At 34.4% G+C, this 18,514-nt stretch overlaps 1 protein-coding gene across 7 annotated transcripts in view; it reads right to left on the bottom strand.

Annotated features, from left to right (window-relative positions):
- The window catches only part of Robo1 (roundabout guidance receptor 1), a 1,016,703-nt gene that overhangs the window by 92,375 nt on the left and 905,814 nt on the right, over positions 1–18,514 (bottom strand). For all 7 annotated transcript variants that reach the window (XM_078044437.1, XM_078044436.1, XM_078044438.1 and 4 more), the window contains 3 exons: positions 15,123–15,243; positions 14,612–14,750; positions 12,133–12,260 (listed from right to left, as the gene is read on the bottom strand). In XM_078044437.1, the coding sequence (XP_077900563.1) occupies positions 12,133–12,260; positions 14,612–14,750; positions 15,123–15,243 (388 nt within the window). The remainder of the gene's footprint in view (positions 1–12,132; positions 12,261–14,611; positions 14,751–15,122; positions 15,244–18,514) is intronic.

Genomic DNA, 18,514 nt, shown 5'->3' with positions numbered 1-18,514 from the left:
TAATTCTAAAGTTTAGTTATTTTAATGATGATCCAATGTTTGGAATATGCTGAAAAGTTTTATTAAATCTACAAAAAATGAATGCAGTTAAAAATTATTTTTAATACTGCATAAATCTGTTGGAAAATAAAATCATACCAAATAAATAATAAAATACTTAATACATATGGATGAATAAAAAATCCAATTTTCAATCATTTTATGTATAGAATTATCCAGGGTTTTCCATAACAAAAAGGCATCCTTAATATACTCTATATTATTCTCTTTATGATTATTGTCATTTAAATAATAAATAATTTCTATTACTTGATGTCTGAACAATTTCAGATAAAATACAGCAAGATGAAATTAATTTATTTTTATTTCTTTTACATTCAGTGATAAACAATTTCACATAATAATTCCATGTTTTAAAATTATGTGAGCTTGTTAGCAGAGAATCTAACATTTTAAAACAGTTATCTGTAAATGACTAGGGCAAAAACGTAATTTATTTCTCTGAATATCATTCTCAGGCCGAGTGATTCAGATTTTATAGATCCACACAACTCAATTACATATTTCCATGTTGACACCTTTATTTGATAATGTTGGCTGCTAAAGATGGTTGCTCAGTTATACATGTATATAACTGCCTCACAAGAAATTCCAATCCACTGTTACACAGAAGAATAAATCACAGTGAAGCTGAGACCATAATGGAAGGCCTGTGACTATTTACTAGTGTGGCGCTGTGTAATTACTTGTCACAGAATTATCTCATGTATCAATTATTTCTTCTACCTGACTGCTCTTCTTATTTCTTCAAACATTTGCCTGGCACATACATTAAGAGAATGTTTCGAATTTTCTGTAGTAAGATCACCTGGTGAAGGCTTTTTCTTTTGATTAATTTTTACAATTTATATCAGTGCATTTGAAATAACTGAAAGTAATCCAAAACCTTTATATGAGTGAAAGAAATCTAAAAGGATATCACATCTTTAGTGATCATTTTGGTGGAAATTTTAAGTTATAAGAGCACAAGAAGTTCTTTACTATTGGAAAAAAATATGGCAAGTTATCATATGTCAAAATGATACTGGGACTCAATCAAACCAAATATATATATTAAAAAAAAAACAGCAGGAGTGAAGCTCTGCATCCTATTTACACTACTGGACGGGAACAGTTAGGGAGGGAGCTGTTCTCAGAAATCATTCTCTTGTTAAATTCTGTGGTAGGACTTCATTAAACCTCTTAGCTGATGGCATTTTACTTTCTTTCAGTCTGCTCACAAAGAACTCAGCTGGCAATATTGAAACTTGAAACTTGAAGTTTCCATCACATATTGAGTTTTTTTTTTTTTGGGGGGGGGTGTTTCTTTTTACAATCACAACCTTTTTTCCTCATTCCCCCCTCTAAATTTCAGTTGAATTTTTCCAGTCATCAGCTGAACTACGAAACAACCATGAGAAGAAAATAAAGGGTACAATAAAAGCATAAAAATTCTAGAAGGGTGGCATTTTGAATTTGACTCTAGAATTCAGCATTAAGAGAAGCAATATATACAGGAGGAAGTAAGTATAGATATGTAATTACATGCATAATGTATGTATGCATGTAACTATCTTATATTCTCCACCCCATGAAGCACCTTGCCTTTCCTGATTATTGTCATCTGTCATGAAGAACCATCTCCTAAAAGATTCAGTTTGCTTATCTTGTCAGAGTCTGACAAAAGTATCACACACATAATCAAGGTTCTTAAAAGCATCAAGTGAAGCTTTGGAGGTCTCGTAATATGTATTTCTTCAAAATGTTGATGAACTCATGGTTTTGTAACCAGGATCATGGATTAGAGTAAACCTCATTGAACCTGCAAAAGGCCCCTTGACACTATTAGTTTTGGCTTTGACTCAAATAACCAGGTTAATGGTCAGAAACTATGCACCATTACACTTTTCTCAAATCAGTAAGTTAAGGAAATGGTTCCAGCAAATGATTTAAACGAAGTATTCATCATTTTATTCCTTTTTATACCTAGAACTCCAAAATGTCATGTGACTCTTGTATAAAGATCTCATGTGCTGATAGAAAGTTAAACATGGTGAACTCTATTTATGGAAAGCACAAATTCACAAAATAAGCCTTCTTTTCCTGAGTTTGTTTGTTTGTTTGTTCGAGGTGTGTGTGATGCTGGGGATTGAATCCAGGGCCTTGTGTATGTGAGGTAAGCACTCTACCAATGGAGCTATATCCCAGCCCCCAGAGTTTATTTTTTAATGAAAGTTTTTAAAAAGTTCATCCTGTATTACTGACAGTAAAGTCTACATGAAAGCTATAATGTTTTACATTTATTTAAATACTTGAAATTTTCACTTTAATTTTACTTAAATTTTTACTTAAAATTTTAAATTTTACATTCTAAAAATAATTATCCAATAGGTCCATAAAAAGTAACATGTGCATATAATATTTTCTATTATGTAACATTAATATGTATATTGATCATTTTCAAAGTTATTATTTTATACGTTAGAAAATGATCAAATTCAGAGATGCAAATTTATTTTAAGGAATTATGCCTGCTGATTCATTTCAAGACTAAATTATAAAGTAGTTATAGCTGGGCACCATCTACCCAAATTCAGTTGTCCTTCTGTAAATGTAGGGAATTGGTTCTAGGAACCTTGTGGATACCAAAATCCACATATTCTTAATTCTTTTATACAAATGGTGTACTACTTGCATATGATAAATTAATGTCTTCCCCTGTACTTTAAATCAGTTCTAGATTATTTATAATACCTAATATTATGTAAATGTTATGTGAATAATTGTCATACTATATTGTTGAGAATAAAGATAAGAAAAATAGTTGGTATGCATTTAGTACAGATGAATTTCTCTTTTTGAACTTGCTTATATGGAAGGATGACTGTATTTTTAACTTCAGTTCACTCAATTGTTCTAATATTTGTATTATTTTTATGGAGTGAGGTGTGAAATATTTCAATATTATTCGTTTTGTCAGGAAATTCGGCATCATCAAACATATCCAGAGGGTTAATAATTATGTTAACTATCTGAAAGAATCATGTAAATTGTGGATCTGTTTAATTAAAAAAAAGCAAATATATGACTTGGTTCTCAAATATATATTAGATTCATAGAATTAATACAAAAAAGGAATTTTAACTAAATGCAGATTTCTTATTATAAATATCATTTGTCCAGTTTTGCTAAAGTGAACTAGAAAAGACAACTGACATTTTTGAACCACAGTCACAGATATTCTGTTATAATTTGTTGAAAAATATTTATTGTGTCTCTGTAAAAACTTAGGTAGATGTATAAAAAACTCAAACCTTAATTCTTTTACACAGCTAGTTGTAGGAAGCAAGGACAAAGGCAGATATAGGAAGATTCTGACACACACAACACACATCACTGAAATGACAGTTTAAGTGCCTCACATGATGTACTAAGCATTGGATGCTTGTCAGTTCTTCAGTGTCTGCTATCTATGAGAAACATTTTCACTCTCACTTGTTTTCTTTTCTTTTTGTTACTGGGGATGGAACACTGGGGCACTCAACCACTGAGTCACATCCCCAGCCTTTTTTAAAAATTTTATTTTATTTAGAGACAGGGCCTCCCTGAGCTGCTTAGGATCTCAGTGCAAAGTTGCTGAGGCTAGCTTTGAACTCACAATCCTCCTGTCTCAGCCTCCTGAAACGCCATTTTACAGGTAGCCTGTTTCCAGAAGAGATTACTCTTTGAAACAGTACATTAGACAAAGAAGTTCTTCCCTCACCAACGTGGGAAGGCATCATCTAATCCAATGAAAGTCTGAATGGGAAAAGAAAAAGTGGAGGAAGGACAAATTTTCTCTCTGACCTGGAGGTGGGACATCCATCCTCCCCTGCTCTCAATCATCAGAACTCTAGGTTCTCAGATCTGTGGACTTGGACTGAATTGCACCTCCTGCTTTCCTGGTTCTCCAGCTTGCTGTGGGACTTTTCAGCACTGCTGATCATGTGAGCCCATTCTCTTAATTAACCCTTTTATATATCCTACTGGTTCTATTTCTCTTAAAGAGATGCCTCTGAGATAGTAGAAAGCAAAGAGACTAAGAAGGCCAAGGAAACCAAAGTGCGCCCCTAAGAAGCTCATATTCAAGCAGGGTAAACAGAAATGCAATAAGGGCAGTAATAGCATCCAGAGGGTCTATGAATGAGGGACACCTCATGTGTGCTGGGATGGACAATGTCTGAAAAGTTTTCTGGAGAATGCTAATCTTCTCTGAGTCCAAGGAAAGTGTAATTAGCAAGTACAAGTGGTTCAGGCAGGGTTTGGGGCATTTTAGAGGCAACATAACAAAAAGAACTAAGTTACAGGGTAGTACATGCGTGAAACAAAATAGAAAATATAGTGTATTAGATTGAAGGAAGAAGTGAGAGAGGAGGCTAGCACCAGTACATATTGTGGATCTTATATAGAGACAGGGAACCATGACCAAGTTTTATGGAAGGAACTACTATAACTAGATTGTGTTTTAGACAGATGTGTCTGTTATGGACAATAGATATAGCAAGATAAAAGCTAATTGGTTAGAGGTTAGCACTTTACAGACAGATGACAAAGATGTGAATAGGTGGAATGGTAAGAAGGGGAGAGAGCTAGTAAGAGCTCATAAATAGTGAAAAGCCAAAAGAAGTGGGACTCTGTGGCAATTAGGAGTAGGACATGGGAAAAGCAGGAGAGTAAAGGATGACTCCCCTCCTCACACTGTCTGCTGGATATGTCTCTGCAGGCTGCACTACCGACAACCAAAATGGAGGTTTTGCAAAATTTAGCTTTGAATGTCTAGTCTGATCTTATCTTCACTGCATCACTACTACACTCTGTGAATTATACTTACAGCCTGGTTTAGAAGGGACTTAACATACACACCTCTGACAGTTGCTTCTTGTTTTACTGAAAGCTATAATTACTCTTCAATTCCTAGTTCATTGGGATACTTAACAGGGGTCAATCATAAACTGTGGCACCCAAAATATTTCAGCAAAGCTCCCTGTTTGAAGCATGTAGTTCACTACTAGCAAGGAAAGAAGCTCGAGGAAACATCCCATTAGTAGCAATTAAGTCAGCCAAAAGACAGCCCAGGTCTTTTTTCTGCCTTTGTGTCTCCCTCATTTCATGTCAATCTCATACTTTAAGGCTCAGCCTTCCAGCAGCTGTCACTGGCTAATCAATCCTAATGAGCAAGTGCTTTGCTCATTCATTATATGCTTGGCATAAATACTTATGGGAAGCATAAGACAAAATAGCAATTCTACAGAGTAGAACAGAATGCACGTCCTTTTGATGACTCATTTTAACATTCTTACCATAGGTCAACAATAAATTTAAAGAGTTAACAATATAATTCAAACCATATTTAATAGTTTAAAAACAGGTGATGAAACTGAGAGAATGGAGTAATTTCACATCAAGGGAATAAAAATTGGCAAGCACTATTTAGAGAAGGGCTGAGATTTCACAGAAATCCCATCCATCTGATCACAGAGCATGAACCGGCTTGGCAATGTTTGGCACTTGACTTTTCTTTCTTTCTTTTCTTTTTTTTTTTTTAAACACAGCTTGCAGAAAGGGCAGAAAAACAACTATTCCTTGACCTTCAAAGAATAACTGGTCCCTGTGAGAAGTCTAGTGAGGAGTGTAGTGGGGTGTGAACGGAGATCTAAATGTATGGCTTCCTGTGTCTAGTGGCCCAGTATTCAGGCCTCCAGGGAAACAGGAGGACTAAATGTCTTTTAGTTCCTTTTGTAAGAGAGATGGACAAAAATGGGATTAGATTTTCCTAATGGTCCAACTCAGGGAGATAAAAGGTGATTGCCTAGGAAATGGCTGGTGGGTGGAAGTCGGGTTCAGTTCAGTTTCCTGTGACGGATGGGACATGGCGATGAGAACATGATCATTCTGGTGATAGAGTCACAAATTCACTTTGGGAATAAAATTGTGACAGTAATAAGAGCCGCTTTATCTGTGAAGCTGCAAAGAGAGTGGAAAGATTAATAACGCCATCTAGTTTGCCCTTTTTAAGAAATGAGTTGCTGAAGCAAAGACTCATAAGGAATGTTTGAGGCTGAGGATAAAATTGGAAATGGGAGAAACTCAAAGTTGAAACTCTGTGTGGCTTTCTCTGCTATATTTCTTTGGGGATAGCACTCCCCAGAAAAGAAGTGATTTAAAAAGCCATCCATAGGATTGCTATTATGAGTAAATAATTTGTAAATTTTGTGGGGTTTGTTATTGGTAATAATAAACAGAATAATGTTTCTTGATTTTTTGAAGTATTTTGAGTTTGTATTCTCTATCCTTTTCCTCAAATCTACCTTTAAGAAAAGAAAAAAAAAGCACTTACTTTTTAAATTAACCATGAATGGATCCTGAAATAGCAAACTAATTTGACTATCCTGATTCCAAGAAGAAACTTGAGGCCCACATGACAAGCATCTAATAAAGAACTAATGGGTTTAGATTAAGACAGTAAAATAATATAAAACAAACCTGCAACCGGACTCAAACACAAATGGGAAGCATAAATTTTAGCAGGTTCAATGACACAATGTTTAAAACCTTGGCAGGGTGCCTCTATGCATCTATTTTGTTCTGGTTAGATTTTTATGTTTTATAGGTATGTCACAACCTATAAAATTGTTATAAATACCACAATAAATATCTTTTTCCTTAAAACATGGGGGCTATTAGGCAATACGAAACACTAGTTCGAAAAATAAGTCATTCCTATCAAGCCAGCAATCCTAACACTTGTCCATTTGTGACACCAGAACTCAAATATAATAATATAACAAATCAAAAATTGTGGTGGGATATGTCTATAAAAAGTTACCTCATTTTGTTTGTAAATTTTAGGTTCATAAAAAGAATGCTTGAGGGTGTGCAAGATGTTATACATCTGAGAGGAAAACAGTTGCACACAAACATTAAGTATAAATAAAATAACTGATGGTTAAATGATGGCTTACATTTATAGGCAGTCAATATTTGATAAGTCTAACAAATGAGTAAGCATAAACATTTCTGGTGTAATTAGTCCAAAATGGCATTTTCTTTTTCTTTTCTCTTTTTGCTTGTTTGGTACTGAACCCAAGGGTGCTGTACCACTGACCTACATACCCAGCCCTTTTATTTTTGAAATTTGGAAACAGTTTCTTGCTAAGTGGTTGCCCATGTTGGTCTCAAACTTTGGATCCTCATTGCCTCAGCTCTCCAGTAGCTGGGATTACAGGCATGCAACACTGTGCCCAACTATTCCACTGTGCTTATTTGTTGTGTAATGAAGGTTATTCTTCTTCAATAGGTCAAATTACTCTAGACCTTTGAGTTTCATTCTGATAATGAGATCCAGAGACATACCAAAATTGATATGCAGGTTAAAGGCACTGGGATATTTTTATTGGCTAAATATTTTTAGAGGCCAGGGGAAATATATGTTTACTCTGAAACTACCTAGTATCACCAAATTTTATTACAATTTGCCTATTTTCAAAGTAAAATAAAAATCTTTTATATTAAATAGTCAATATTTTGATTTGTTTCAGATATTTGAGTTTGGTACTTTGCTCTGTATGAAGAAGTAACCTAGACATTGATGTGCTACTAAGAGAGTATGATCTCATATTGCTCCCATGTTTTGGAGTGGTTTATTGAAGTTTCCAAATGGCTATGAAGATGAGTAATCAGTTTTTGAAGATAGTTACTCATGGATAATCTTCTTACTAGTCTCTGAATCATAAGAAAATCCACCTGTTTTATAGGAAGATAGATTGAGGGTTTGAGAACCTTAGAAATTGGAAAACAAGAGATAATGAAATAAAATTGAGGTCAAATGATTTCTGCTGAATGTTTTCCCACAACAATAATATACCACTGCATATAAAATGTAATTTTTAAATGATCTCTATTCCCAAATAGCCATAATTTTCATTATTGAGTTATTTTGTAAAACTTTAATGAGTCTACCACTATTTTAACAAAACTAGCAAAATCCAGCATATTTACTACAAAAGTCAATATTGACTTTTAACATGGAAATGCAATGATTTGTATTTGAGAAGAGTTTTTAATAATTGTTTGCACAATAAATTGTCATGTATATGTTAGTATTTCAGACTTCTCATTTGCATTAGCGGAAGAACTATTAGAATGAGCTACTAGAACTATCTAGAATTAACTCAGAATTAGTATTTTTGTTACTCAATAATTATTAAAATCAAGCAATAGAACTATCAAAAATAAAAACACTCATATGAGTACTGTGCTCCTTATTTATAAATCATTTACTCATAATAGACAATATGTTAAATATTAATATATAAATAATTTAACTCCTATAAAAATGCTGTGATATTGTATTACTATACCCATTTTACATAGGGGGAAACCAAGGCCTCAGTCACATACTTCTGAGTCACATAGTAGTAAACAGTACAAGAAGGATCCAACTAAATCCAGTCTGATGCTAATGTCAATGCTCTTAGCAATCATTCTTTATAGCAATTCTACTACATCTGGAAATTCCCAAACTACAAAGAAATGTTTTAAAGTCCTTCATTCTTTCTGTCAGTTTATCTTACAACTCCTCATGCATGGGATTTGTGAACTTGCTTGCTTAAAAACAAAAATCAAAACAAATTTCTGTGTCCTAACCCAGATCTTTGGAATGAGATACTCCAGAGGCCATGTCTGATAATCCGCATACTTAACAAGAAACTTCAGATAATTTAGGAAATTCTGTTTGGTCCTAGATTTTACTGTGCTCTCTTTCTCCTTCCCCCATCTCCGCCCCTTTGGTATTAGGGATTGAACCTAGGGGTACTCTTCCATTGAGGTACATCCCTATTCCTTTTTATTTTTTATTTTGAGACAGGGTCTCCCTAAGTTGCCCAGGCTGTCCTCAAACTTAAATCCGCCTGCATCAGCCTCCAAAGTCATTGGGATTACAGGTGTCATGAACCTTGTTCCCTTTATTTTCTTAATAAATTTTATTTCATATATTTAAAATATAAAACATGATATGCTGAGATACATAAAGATAATAAATTGGGTCCCCTTCTTTGCTCTTTTGAACACAGATTTCCAGGCAGCATTGATCATAAATGGTGAGCGCCTCAATTTTGAGCCACAGGTACTTATTGCAGGCACCCAGGATCAGAGCTTTCAGCAGCTGCTAGAGTTCCCCGATTCCCTGTGCTGTTTCCACCACTCAAGCAGTATTTTTTAGACAAAGTGCCTACTAGATGTGTAGTACAAATCCAAGCACTGTGAAGAGTACCCACGTTTAAAGGCCAAGGAAAATCTAGGCCTAAGAAAAGAATACTTAAGTGTACCTTTACAGACAAGCATCTACAGAAGAGAAATTAGAACAAGATATAGTCCATGCTTGTGCAATTATGTCAAAATGGATTCTACTGTCATGTATAACTAAAAAGAACCAATAAGAAAGAGAAATGATTCTCAAATCAAGGATCTTTTAAAGATGTTGAAATTAATTACTTCTATAATGGGGGGGGTCGTGAAAATCAAATAACCACCCTTATTTAAGATAATTTTCCCCATAAGTTCTATCTTCAGCATATAGTTTTATTGCCTTAACCCAATTCTCTGAATTAAGTACTCACTGGATAAGGGGTAAGGGGGTAGAAAGTTATTTTTAAACATATACTTACTCCAATAGTGTCTCTTTAAAAATGAACCACATATAAAACAAAGAAATAAAAACCAAATTTTCTACTGAATTTCTTATTGTAATTGTTTCCTGCTACCAGAGGGATTCACTTGTGATGTAGTTTCCTTTGTAGTCACTAATATTTTCTACATTCTTCTCAAAGGAAGAAATAAGACCTAACTTCTCAGGTTTCCTTTGAATGCTTTTTCTTAGTTATCTTTTGCAGTGGGAATCATGTTACTTTCTCTAACATACTGTGTACATTATTCTAACATGTTAAAGACATTTTAGCAGTGATGCTAATGTGCATATTCTATTTTAATATTGAATCAAATAATATATTCTAAACTATATACAGATCCTTCATAAGTTTATAGCTAAATTCAGTTGAAATGAGAGCATCTGCATTCATCAAGTGGTTTCTGGATTTGATCATTTGTACCCAATTTCCACTGAAATCCAGGCTTAGGGAGCAAGCATTCCATATGGACATCTTAAGGCTGAATTAGCTTTGGAGCTGAGTTTAAAATTGCAGGAGGAAACTCTATTTTTATTTCAATGTCTGCTGCATGCATAGCAGAATGGCTATTATTTATAAAACATCAGGATACCAAGGTATGAAAACTTTAAAACATAAAGTGAAACATATTTCATTGACTGATGTGATAGACAATCAAGCTCCCTGTCACAATTGCCTAGAGACAGACACACCTTTTAATGTCCTATATTCATCCTGGCTACTTCTACTCCCTCTGAAGGGCTTTTGAACTTGGATTTGACATCTCTTAAATTTATGCTTTCTCTAAATGGAAAGGGGTTTTCTTTTCTTACAGTCTTAGCCTCACGTAGAGTTCAAGTCTAACTTAGATTAAAGAGAAGTAGTCTAGGCCTTAGAAATTCAATGTTTGTTCTTGATCTTTTTTTTCTCTTTTGTTTTTATGAGGTTGAGCTAAAAACCCCAAAGTGGGACATAATGGCTTTAGAGACAGGAAGGAAATATTCTTTATTCTTTCTTCTAGTGTAAAAAAGCCCACAAGGCTCTTTTGTAGAAAGCCCGCAGTAGAAGCACTCCCTCAAAAGCCACCTTTTTCTTCTTAATAGCCTCGGAAGAGACAGTGTTGAGAAAGATGACAGCACCAGGCGTTGCTAATGTTAGGCCCAGAAACAAGCTAAGTGGTTTATGGCCAAAACCCTTGTTTACTACAGTCACTTGTCAAAATAGGGAATTTTTTCCACCAATAAAATGTTTTAAAGGTCATTGCCTCTCAAATTGCACAATAAACAAGTCATCACCAGAAAGGGGAAAAAAATGTGGGAAATAATAATTTTGACGTCAGAGACAAAGGAGGAAAGTAATGATGAGGAAATGCCTGTATTGTGGATACCACAGAGGTGACAGAAACGTCTCTGATTTTAAAACTTGAAGTCTGCTGGGCGCAGTGGCACATGTCTGTAAAATATCTCAGTGGCTCAGGAGGCTGAAGTGAGAGGGTTGCAAATTCAAAGCCACCCTCAGCAATTTAGCAAGGCCCTACGCAACTTAGGGAAAACCTGTCTCAAAATTTTTTTAAAAAAATCTGGGGATGTAGCTCAGTGGTAAAGCGCTCCTGGGATCAATCTCTGGTACCAAAACATCAAAATAAACCAAATAACCAAAATAACCATTAAAAAAACAAACAAACAAACAACAACAAAAAAAACTTGAAGCCTTTAAAGCCCTATCCACCAAATAATAAGGAATGAAATTGACCAAATTATATTGTTATGTTGTGTGCACATAGGAATATAAGAATATGTAACAATGAATTCCACTGTTATGTATAATTATAATGCACAATAAATAAATAAGTATGTACAAAAAACAGCAAAAATAACAAATCTTTATAAAAATTAGCAAAGTACAAATGCAAATCATTCATCCAACAAATATTGAATGCCTGTTAGATCACAGGAACGATGTGCTCAAAATAAAGATGGCGAAGTCCCTATTGTACAGATGGATTTTACATTCTAAAGGGCAATAGATCCATCCATGTTTATGCTATAAATTGCACAGACCCTTGAAAGCACATCATCTGAAGTAATGAAGATGTGTTTTCCTCCAAAGACAATGTTTTCACAGCAATAGCTGTCATGTAATTAACGATTAGAAATATACTATGTTTAAGGACCCAGAGAACAAAACACCATCTTCTCTGACCCAAGATAGAACTCTTCACAATTTCGAAAATGTAATTCATTCTTCTTTAATAAACACTTACATAATATATAATAGTGCCCATAGGTAAAGCAATGCTTTCTTAAATATGTTTGACATAAAATTCTCTTCAAAATCAACATCCTATTTCACATGATAAAACAACTACAATGACGAGCTCCCCGGTGCCTACCTTGAACAGTCAGAGTGGCTGATGCTTCAGCTTTTCCGACCATATTTTCTGCAACACAAGTATATGATCCCATGTCACCAGCCATGACCTTCCGAATTTTCAAGGTATGATCATCTCGGATTTCATATCTAATTAATCGCAGCAAAAACAGCATGGTTAAGGATTTCGTTCTTGAAAGATCCCATTTTTACACTATGATGTATCCAGGCATCAAATCACATGCAACAATCCCTTCAGAAATTCAAAACAAAGTAGAGGCTGTGATGTTCCTCTAAGTTAGCAGGCAGGAGAAATGAGCTTGTTTTCAATGTATATGAGCTAACATTAAAATATTTTCTTAAAAAAACATTTTTGAGTAAAGTTAACATTTATACATCTATTTCCTCAAGCTGTGGTACTCACGCTAAAATTAAATGACACTGAAAATTAATTAAATTTTTATCATGTGCTGGACTTTAAATGATCTATAGATTTTACCTTCTTAAATTCTTATAACAATTTTATAAGATAAGTATTAACCTTATCTTCATTTTGTAGGTGGGGAAACTGAGAAACAGGAAAGTGAGGTCACTTGGTCTTGTCCTCAAGGAATTTCATGGTGAGCTAAAATGTGAACCCAGATAGTCTCCTTCTAGAGTTCACTTGATTTGCCTAGACTTCCCTGCCCTTAAAAATAGGGTTTCTTGAAGTGTCATGCTAACCCTCTTTTCTCTATATAAAATTTTCCTGAGTTATATTGTCTGGTATAGTTTATATATTGATAGACCAGATACTTCCCACACTCCAAGTAGATCCCCCATTCCTATTCCCAACTTACTAACAATTAGACATCACGTTTCAAGGGAGCCTAATATTTAATATGTTCAATAATTATTTTCTTCTCTTAACATAATCCTCCTCCTCCTTCTACCCCAATCTGCCTATCTTCCTTCATCAACTCTCTATATATCTAACTAGTCATCTAGTTTGCCACTGTAGTCTCAGAAATTTCTCTCTACTCTGTACATTATCTCCATCTCTCCAGGATAAACAATATACAACTCTGATTTGTTCAACCAAATAATGGTGTCCCTGTAACCAGCTTCTCCTCATAGTAGTGGAACATACATCATGCTAACAAAATATGTTATTCTAAAAAGTAATCCTGCTCGTAATAATATTTCTTGACTCATCAATGTCATACAATATGATGTGAGATTTATTATTACACAAAGCCCCTGATGATATGTCCCCAGTATTTCCAATATGATATCCATTACTTCTCACCACAAATATTATGTGCTAGTGATGCACAACTTTCTACCATTCAAAATATGTGGTGTTCTTTCTCACATTCGTGTCTATGTTGTAAGGATATTCTGTCTGGAACACAGGACTCTTTTTTTTTTCTTGCTTATCATATTGGTACCTATTTTTGAAGACTGTGCTTATCTGTCCTATTCCATGGGAATTCTCCTTATTCTTTCCCCCTACAGTTGTATAGGTCTGCCTTTACGTCACAAAAGGGAATAATGATGTTATTCTATATCTACCCATATATGTGTCTTTTTGCAAGCTCCTCGAGAGCAGATGCCCTCTCTATGCCAATGTTGTAACCCCAACACCTAGCAGGTATTCAGTGCGTGCATGCTGACAGCTAACTGGCAAACTCAAATGCTTTATTCCACTGTCTCATTCCCCAAAGCTTGGTATTTCCTGAATCACTGCTCCTAGCCAATTTAAGTCCTTATCAGATACTAAGAAACTTCAAACTCTTCTGCCATTCATTAGTGACACATAGCTGAGGAAAGGAAAGTCTGATTTTTAATTGGTTCATAATTCTATCATTATTGCTATACGTTTCTTCCTTTTCCTACCTGGCCATATACAAGAAGTTGGTATTAAATGTGATTTGGCTGAGCAGGAAAGAAACTGTTTATAGAATACCATGTTTTACTAGGATTCCTTGTGCAAACCAGGGTCACAAAAATATAATCCAACCCCAGAGGAAATCTGGAAACCTCCTGGTTCAAAGTATCTCTAGTATTCTATTCTGGCTCCTGATCAAGGAGTCTACAGATGCTCCTCAACCTTTGACAGGGATGTGTCTTTGTAAATCTATCATAAATTGAAATACCAAGAGTACAAAACTGCATTTTGTTCACCTAGCCCACTGAAGACCCCACATGGCAACACAGTACACTGTAGAGCATTGGTTCTTTCCCCTCCCGGTTACAAAGACAACTGAAAGCTATGGCTCACCACTGCAGCTAGCATAGAGTATCACACCACATATCACCAGCCTGGGAAAGATCCAGATTTGAAGTATGGTGTCTACAGAGTGAATATAGCTTTCATACTGTCTTAAAGTAGAACATTTTAAATCAAACCTTAGCAGTCAAAGACCATCTATAGAGTTAACCATCTAACGGCACCTAGAGTCTGATGAGAAACAGAAATTCTAAGTCGGTGAATCACATCATTAAATTCTGATCTGTACCTGGATTTGGGCAACTCTCCATCATCTTTCCTCCATCGGACTGTAGGCACAGGGTCTCCTCGGGCCTCACACTTAAATTCTGCACTGTCATCCACGGTCACTGCCAAGTTACTAGGTCTCTTCACAAAGGATGGTCTCTCTAAAATTAGAAAGAGCCCTCTCAAGATAAGACACTTCAGATGTTCAGTGAGAAAAGATTTATAATTCAAAATATTGTTTAGAAAATTACTTCGCATAGTTTCCAACTTATAGAGACTTCTCCCCATCTTGAATATTTCCTTCTACTTCTTTTTCCACATCTTTGGCTATTTTATATTAGGTCACTTCACTTCTCTTTCTACCCCCAAAACAATGATGTAAGAATATTTCTCTCTTATATAAAGATCATTTGTATTTTGATTAAATATTATTTTATTCTCCCTTGTACAAAAATATAATAATGACACAAATAATGATGATAAGAAGAAGAAGGCTGTACAGTAGTAAGAAGGTTAGATACAATGGCACTTACCTAAAACAGTGAGCTCTGCTACTTCACTCTCACGTTCCCCGACCATATTGGTCCCAACACAAACATATTTGCCAGCATCACTTTTACGGGTGTAAGTAATCATTAGCTTTCCTCCTCGTATCTTAAAAAAAAGAAAAAGTTTGACATATATACCATTAAAAGAATTTTAGCTATGGTTTTGTGGCAGGTCTTCATAAATGAATTCCACTCAAAGCTATATACCAAAGCCTAGTTATATCAAACAGCTGGTGTGTACTGTTTGCTTTATTTATAGGTAGTAACTTTAAACAGAGTAAATTCCAAAAATATAATATAAAAGGAAAACATGTTGCATTACCTACATTTCTTGTAAAATTTTTATATTCTGTCTAACTATGCTTGTGTTTCAAATCAACCAAAGTTCTTTCCTATAAATTAATTAAGTGAAAACCACAAAGACACTGCTTGAATAACTTGATTAGCAAGTGCAAGAAAGAAAAAGGAGTCTTACTATCATATTAGTACATGTAATATGTAAATGTATTTATGTAATAATTGATTTCAGGAAAGAATATTCTAATATTGTTGTATGTGTAAAAAAAATTCTCTAGGAAGTTTTCCAGAGTTTTCTTAAAGAAATATATCTTATTTTCCAAAATGTAGTAAAATCTGCCATTTTCTAAATATATAGATATGTGTGTGTGTGTGTGCATATTTATTTTTTTCAAATATATTTATATATATGTAGATGTACATGTAGCTCTCTCCCAAGCAGCTTCTTGGTAACTTTAGAGGCACAGACTGAACAGATCCCAATCAATCACTTGGAAAGTCATGTTCAGGTATAATCTTGAACATTAATTGAATAATTACAAATATAAATAAATATCTAGTTCAAAAAGTAGACTAAAGTCAAATATGAATTAAGATTGGGATGCAGAAATTGGACTGGATTTATTTAATGTAATTTATTTAATGCAACGCACTTTCAATTAGGGAGTTGAGTTCAGTTACCCATGAATATCTATAATGTCCCAAACCCTGGAAAGGTTTTACAAGGATAACTTCTAGAATGTGTATTCATGAAGGTTTTAATCTCATATTTGCTTATTTATGGTGAGCAGATTAAACAAAGGAAAAAAGAAACAGAGAAACAATGAAGGATGAAAGAAGAGAGGGAGAGAGGGAAGAAGAAAGGAAACGTTCAAGCACTTTTTTCATTGTGCCTAATAGAGTTTATTGAAATCTCTATAAAAGTTTTATTATTTTGGAATGCCTGAGTTTTTTCAATGTAGAAAATCAAACTAAATATTCTGGTTGTATAACAACAAACCAAATATTAACAGAGAAGTTTTCATTTCTGTTGTTTTAAAATTTAGTATTTTTTCAATAGTTGTATAAACAAATGATGAGATGCTCTAAGGTTCCAGTGTAAGAATTATCCTGGTATTTTTTTCTTTGCATTGTTCATTCTCTAACTTTCATATCTGAAATAATACCTGCATACAATAATCATGAGATGTGTGTTGACTAGAAACTACTATTATAGGTAAAATCTAGTTATTTATCCAATTTGATATAGTTTATAAAGGTTTATATATGTTAAAATATACCAAAGTTTCCTTATCCATTCATCTACTGAAGGGCATTGAGGTTGGTTCCACAATTTCGATATTATAAATTGTTCTGCTATAAACATTGATATGGCTATGTCCCTGTAGTATGCTCTTTTTAAGTCCTTTGGATAAAGACCGAGGAGTGGGAAAGCTGGGTGGAATGATGGTTCCATTCCAAGTTTTCCAAGGAATCTCCATACTGCTTTCCAGATTGGCTGCTCCAATTTGCAGTCCCACCAGCAATGTATAAGTGTGCCTTTTCCCCCACATCCTCACCAACACTTATTGTTGTTTGTCTTCATAGTAGCTGCCATTCTGACTGGAGTGAGATGAAATCTTAGTTTGATTTCATTCATAGTTGGAGAATTCCAAGTGAATCAGGCCAATCCTAAAATACCAAAAGCCAAATGTTTTCTTTGATGTGAGGATGCTTGTTAGAATCTGTAAATAAGTCAGGATGGCGCCTGGCATTTTGCCAGAGGGAGTGTTTGTGAAGTAAGCCAGCCAGCCATTAAGTGTGGAGATTCCTTATTGGTTGACTGCTGTATCTAGTTTATGTTAATTAAGATAAGCTGGTGGAATGTATAAATACCTCTGTTGTCCTACAATAAACGGCTCCCACTCCTGCTGTATCAATGTACACAAGTTGTTCATCACCCCCCGGTTATTTTGCTGCAGCCTGACTGCAGCAGATGCTGATGCATAATAGTGATGGGGTAGGAGGAGCAGATGAAAATACATGCATAGGAATGGAAGAACTTTAGATAGGGCAAAGGGGAGGAAGGGGAAAGAAAGCCTTAAAGGGGTAGGAATGATGATGGAATGAATTAGACATCATTACCTTAAGTACATGTATGAAGACATAAACGGTGTGAAAATACTTTGTGTTCAATCAGTGACTTGAGAAATCATGCTCTATATGTGCATTATGAAAGGAATTGCATTCTGCCATCATGTATAACAAATTACAATAAACAATTAAAAAATAATGTTAAAATATATAATCATAATTTCATTGTTTCCATATGTATTTAAATTTTTGAATAAATCATGGAAGAAAATATATGTCACACTAAAAAGAAAAAAAATCTTCCAGAGCTAATTATTATCGATGTTTTGTGATCTTTCTTTTTAGCTTCCTCTCCGCATGTATGTGTGTGCATGTATATGTGTGTGTGTGTGTATATATATATATATATATATTCATACATATATAAGTATTCACAAATGTAGTATATGCACAAGGCAATAAGATATGCATAAACATATATACATATGAACATATGTACATATTAAAATTCTACTTTACTAAAATAGAATCATGTGGTCTTCTGTGACCTGAATTTTCAATGAAAATGAGGAGACTTTTACATTTTAATTGCTAAAAATATAGAACAGTTATTCAGCATTAATTTAAATGGCTACATAGTATTCATTGTATGGTTTTACATATTTTGTCAAATTTTTCCTCTACTGATAGATATTTAAAATGTTCCCATGTTCCCTCTCATAAAGAGCACTGAAATCAGCATCAGCATTACATGTCTGTGTGTTTCTTATGCGTCTGCAATCATCTCAGAAAATCTTGAAGTAGGATTCTTAAATAAAATGAAAACCCAGCTTGAGACTCTTGGTTCTTGGTGCTACCTATTTTGTTTCAGGAGATGCTTTTGGTGTAAACATATCATTTTAAATATTGGTCTTTAGTGAAATCCCACAGTTAGAATGGCAGCAAATGTGTTATAATACCCTCATTTCTCACTAAAGGGATCAGCAGCTCAGCAAACTGCAACCTTA

This window comes from Ictidomys tridecemlineatus, chromosome 3 (assembly GCF_052094955.1).
Source record: "Ictidomys tridecemlineatus isolate mIctTri1 chromosome 3, mIctTri1.hap1, whole genome shotgun sequence".
Classification (NCBI taxonomy): Eukaryota; Metazoa; Chordata; class Mammalia; order Rodentia; family Sciuridae; genus Ictidomys; species Ictidomys tridecemlineatus.
The sequence above is the reverse complement of the archived record's forward strand: the minus strand, read 5'-3'. Positions and strand labels throughout refer to the sequence as shown.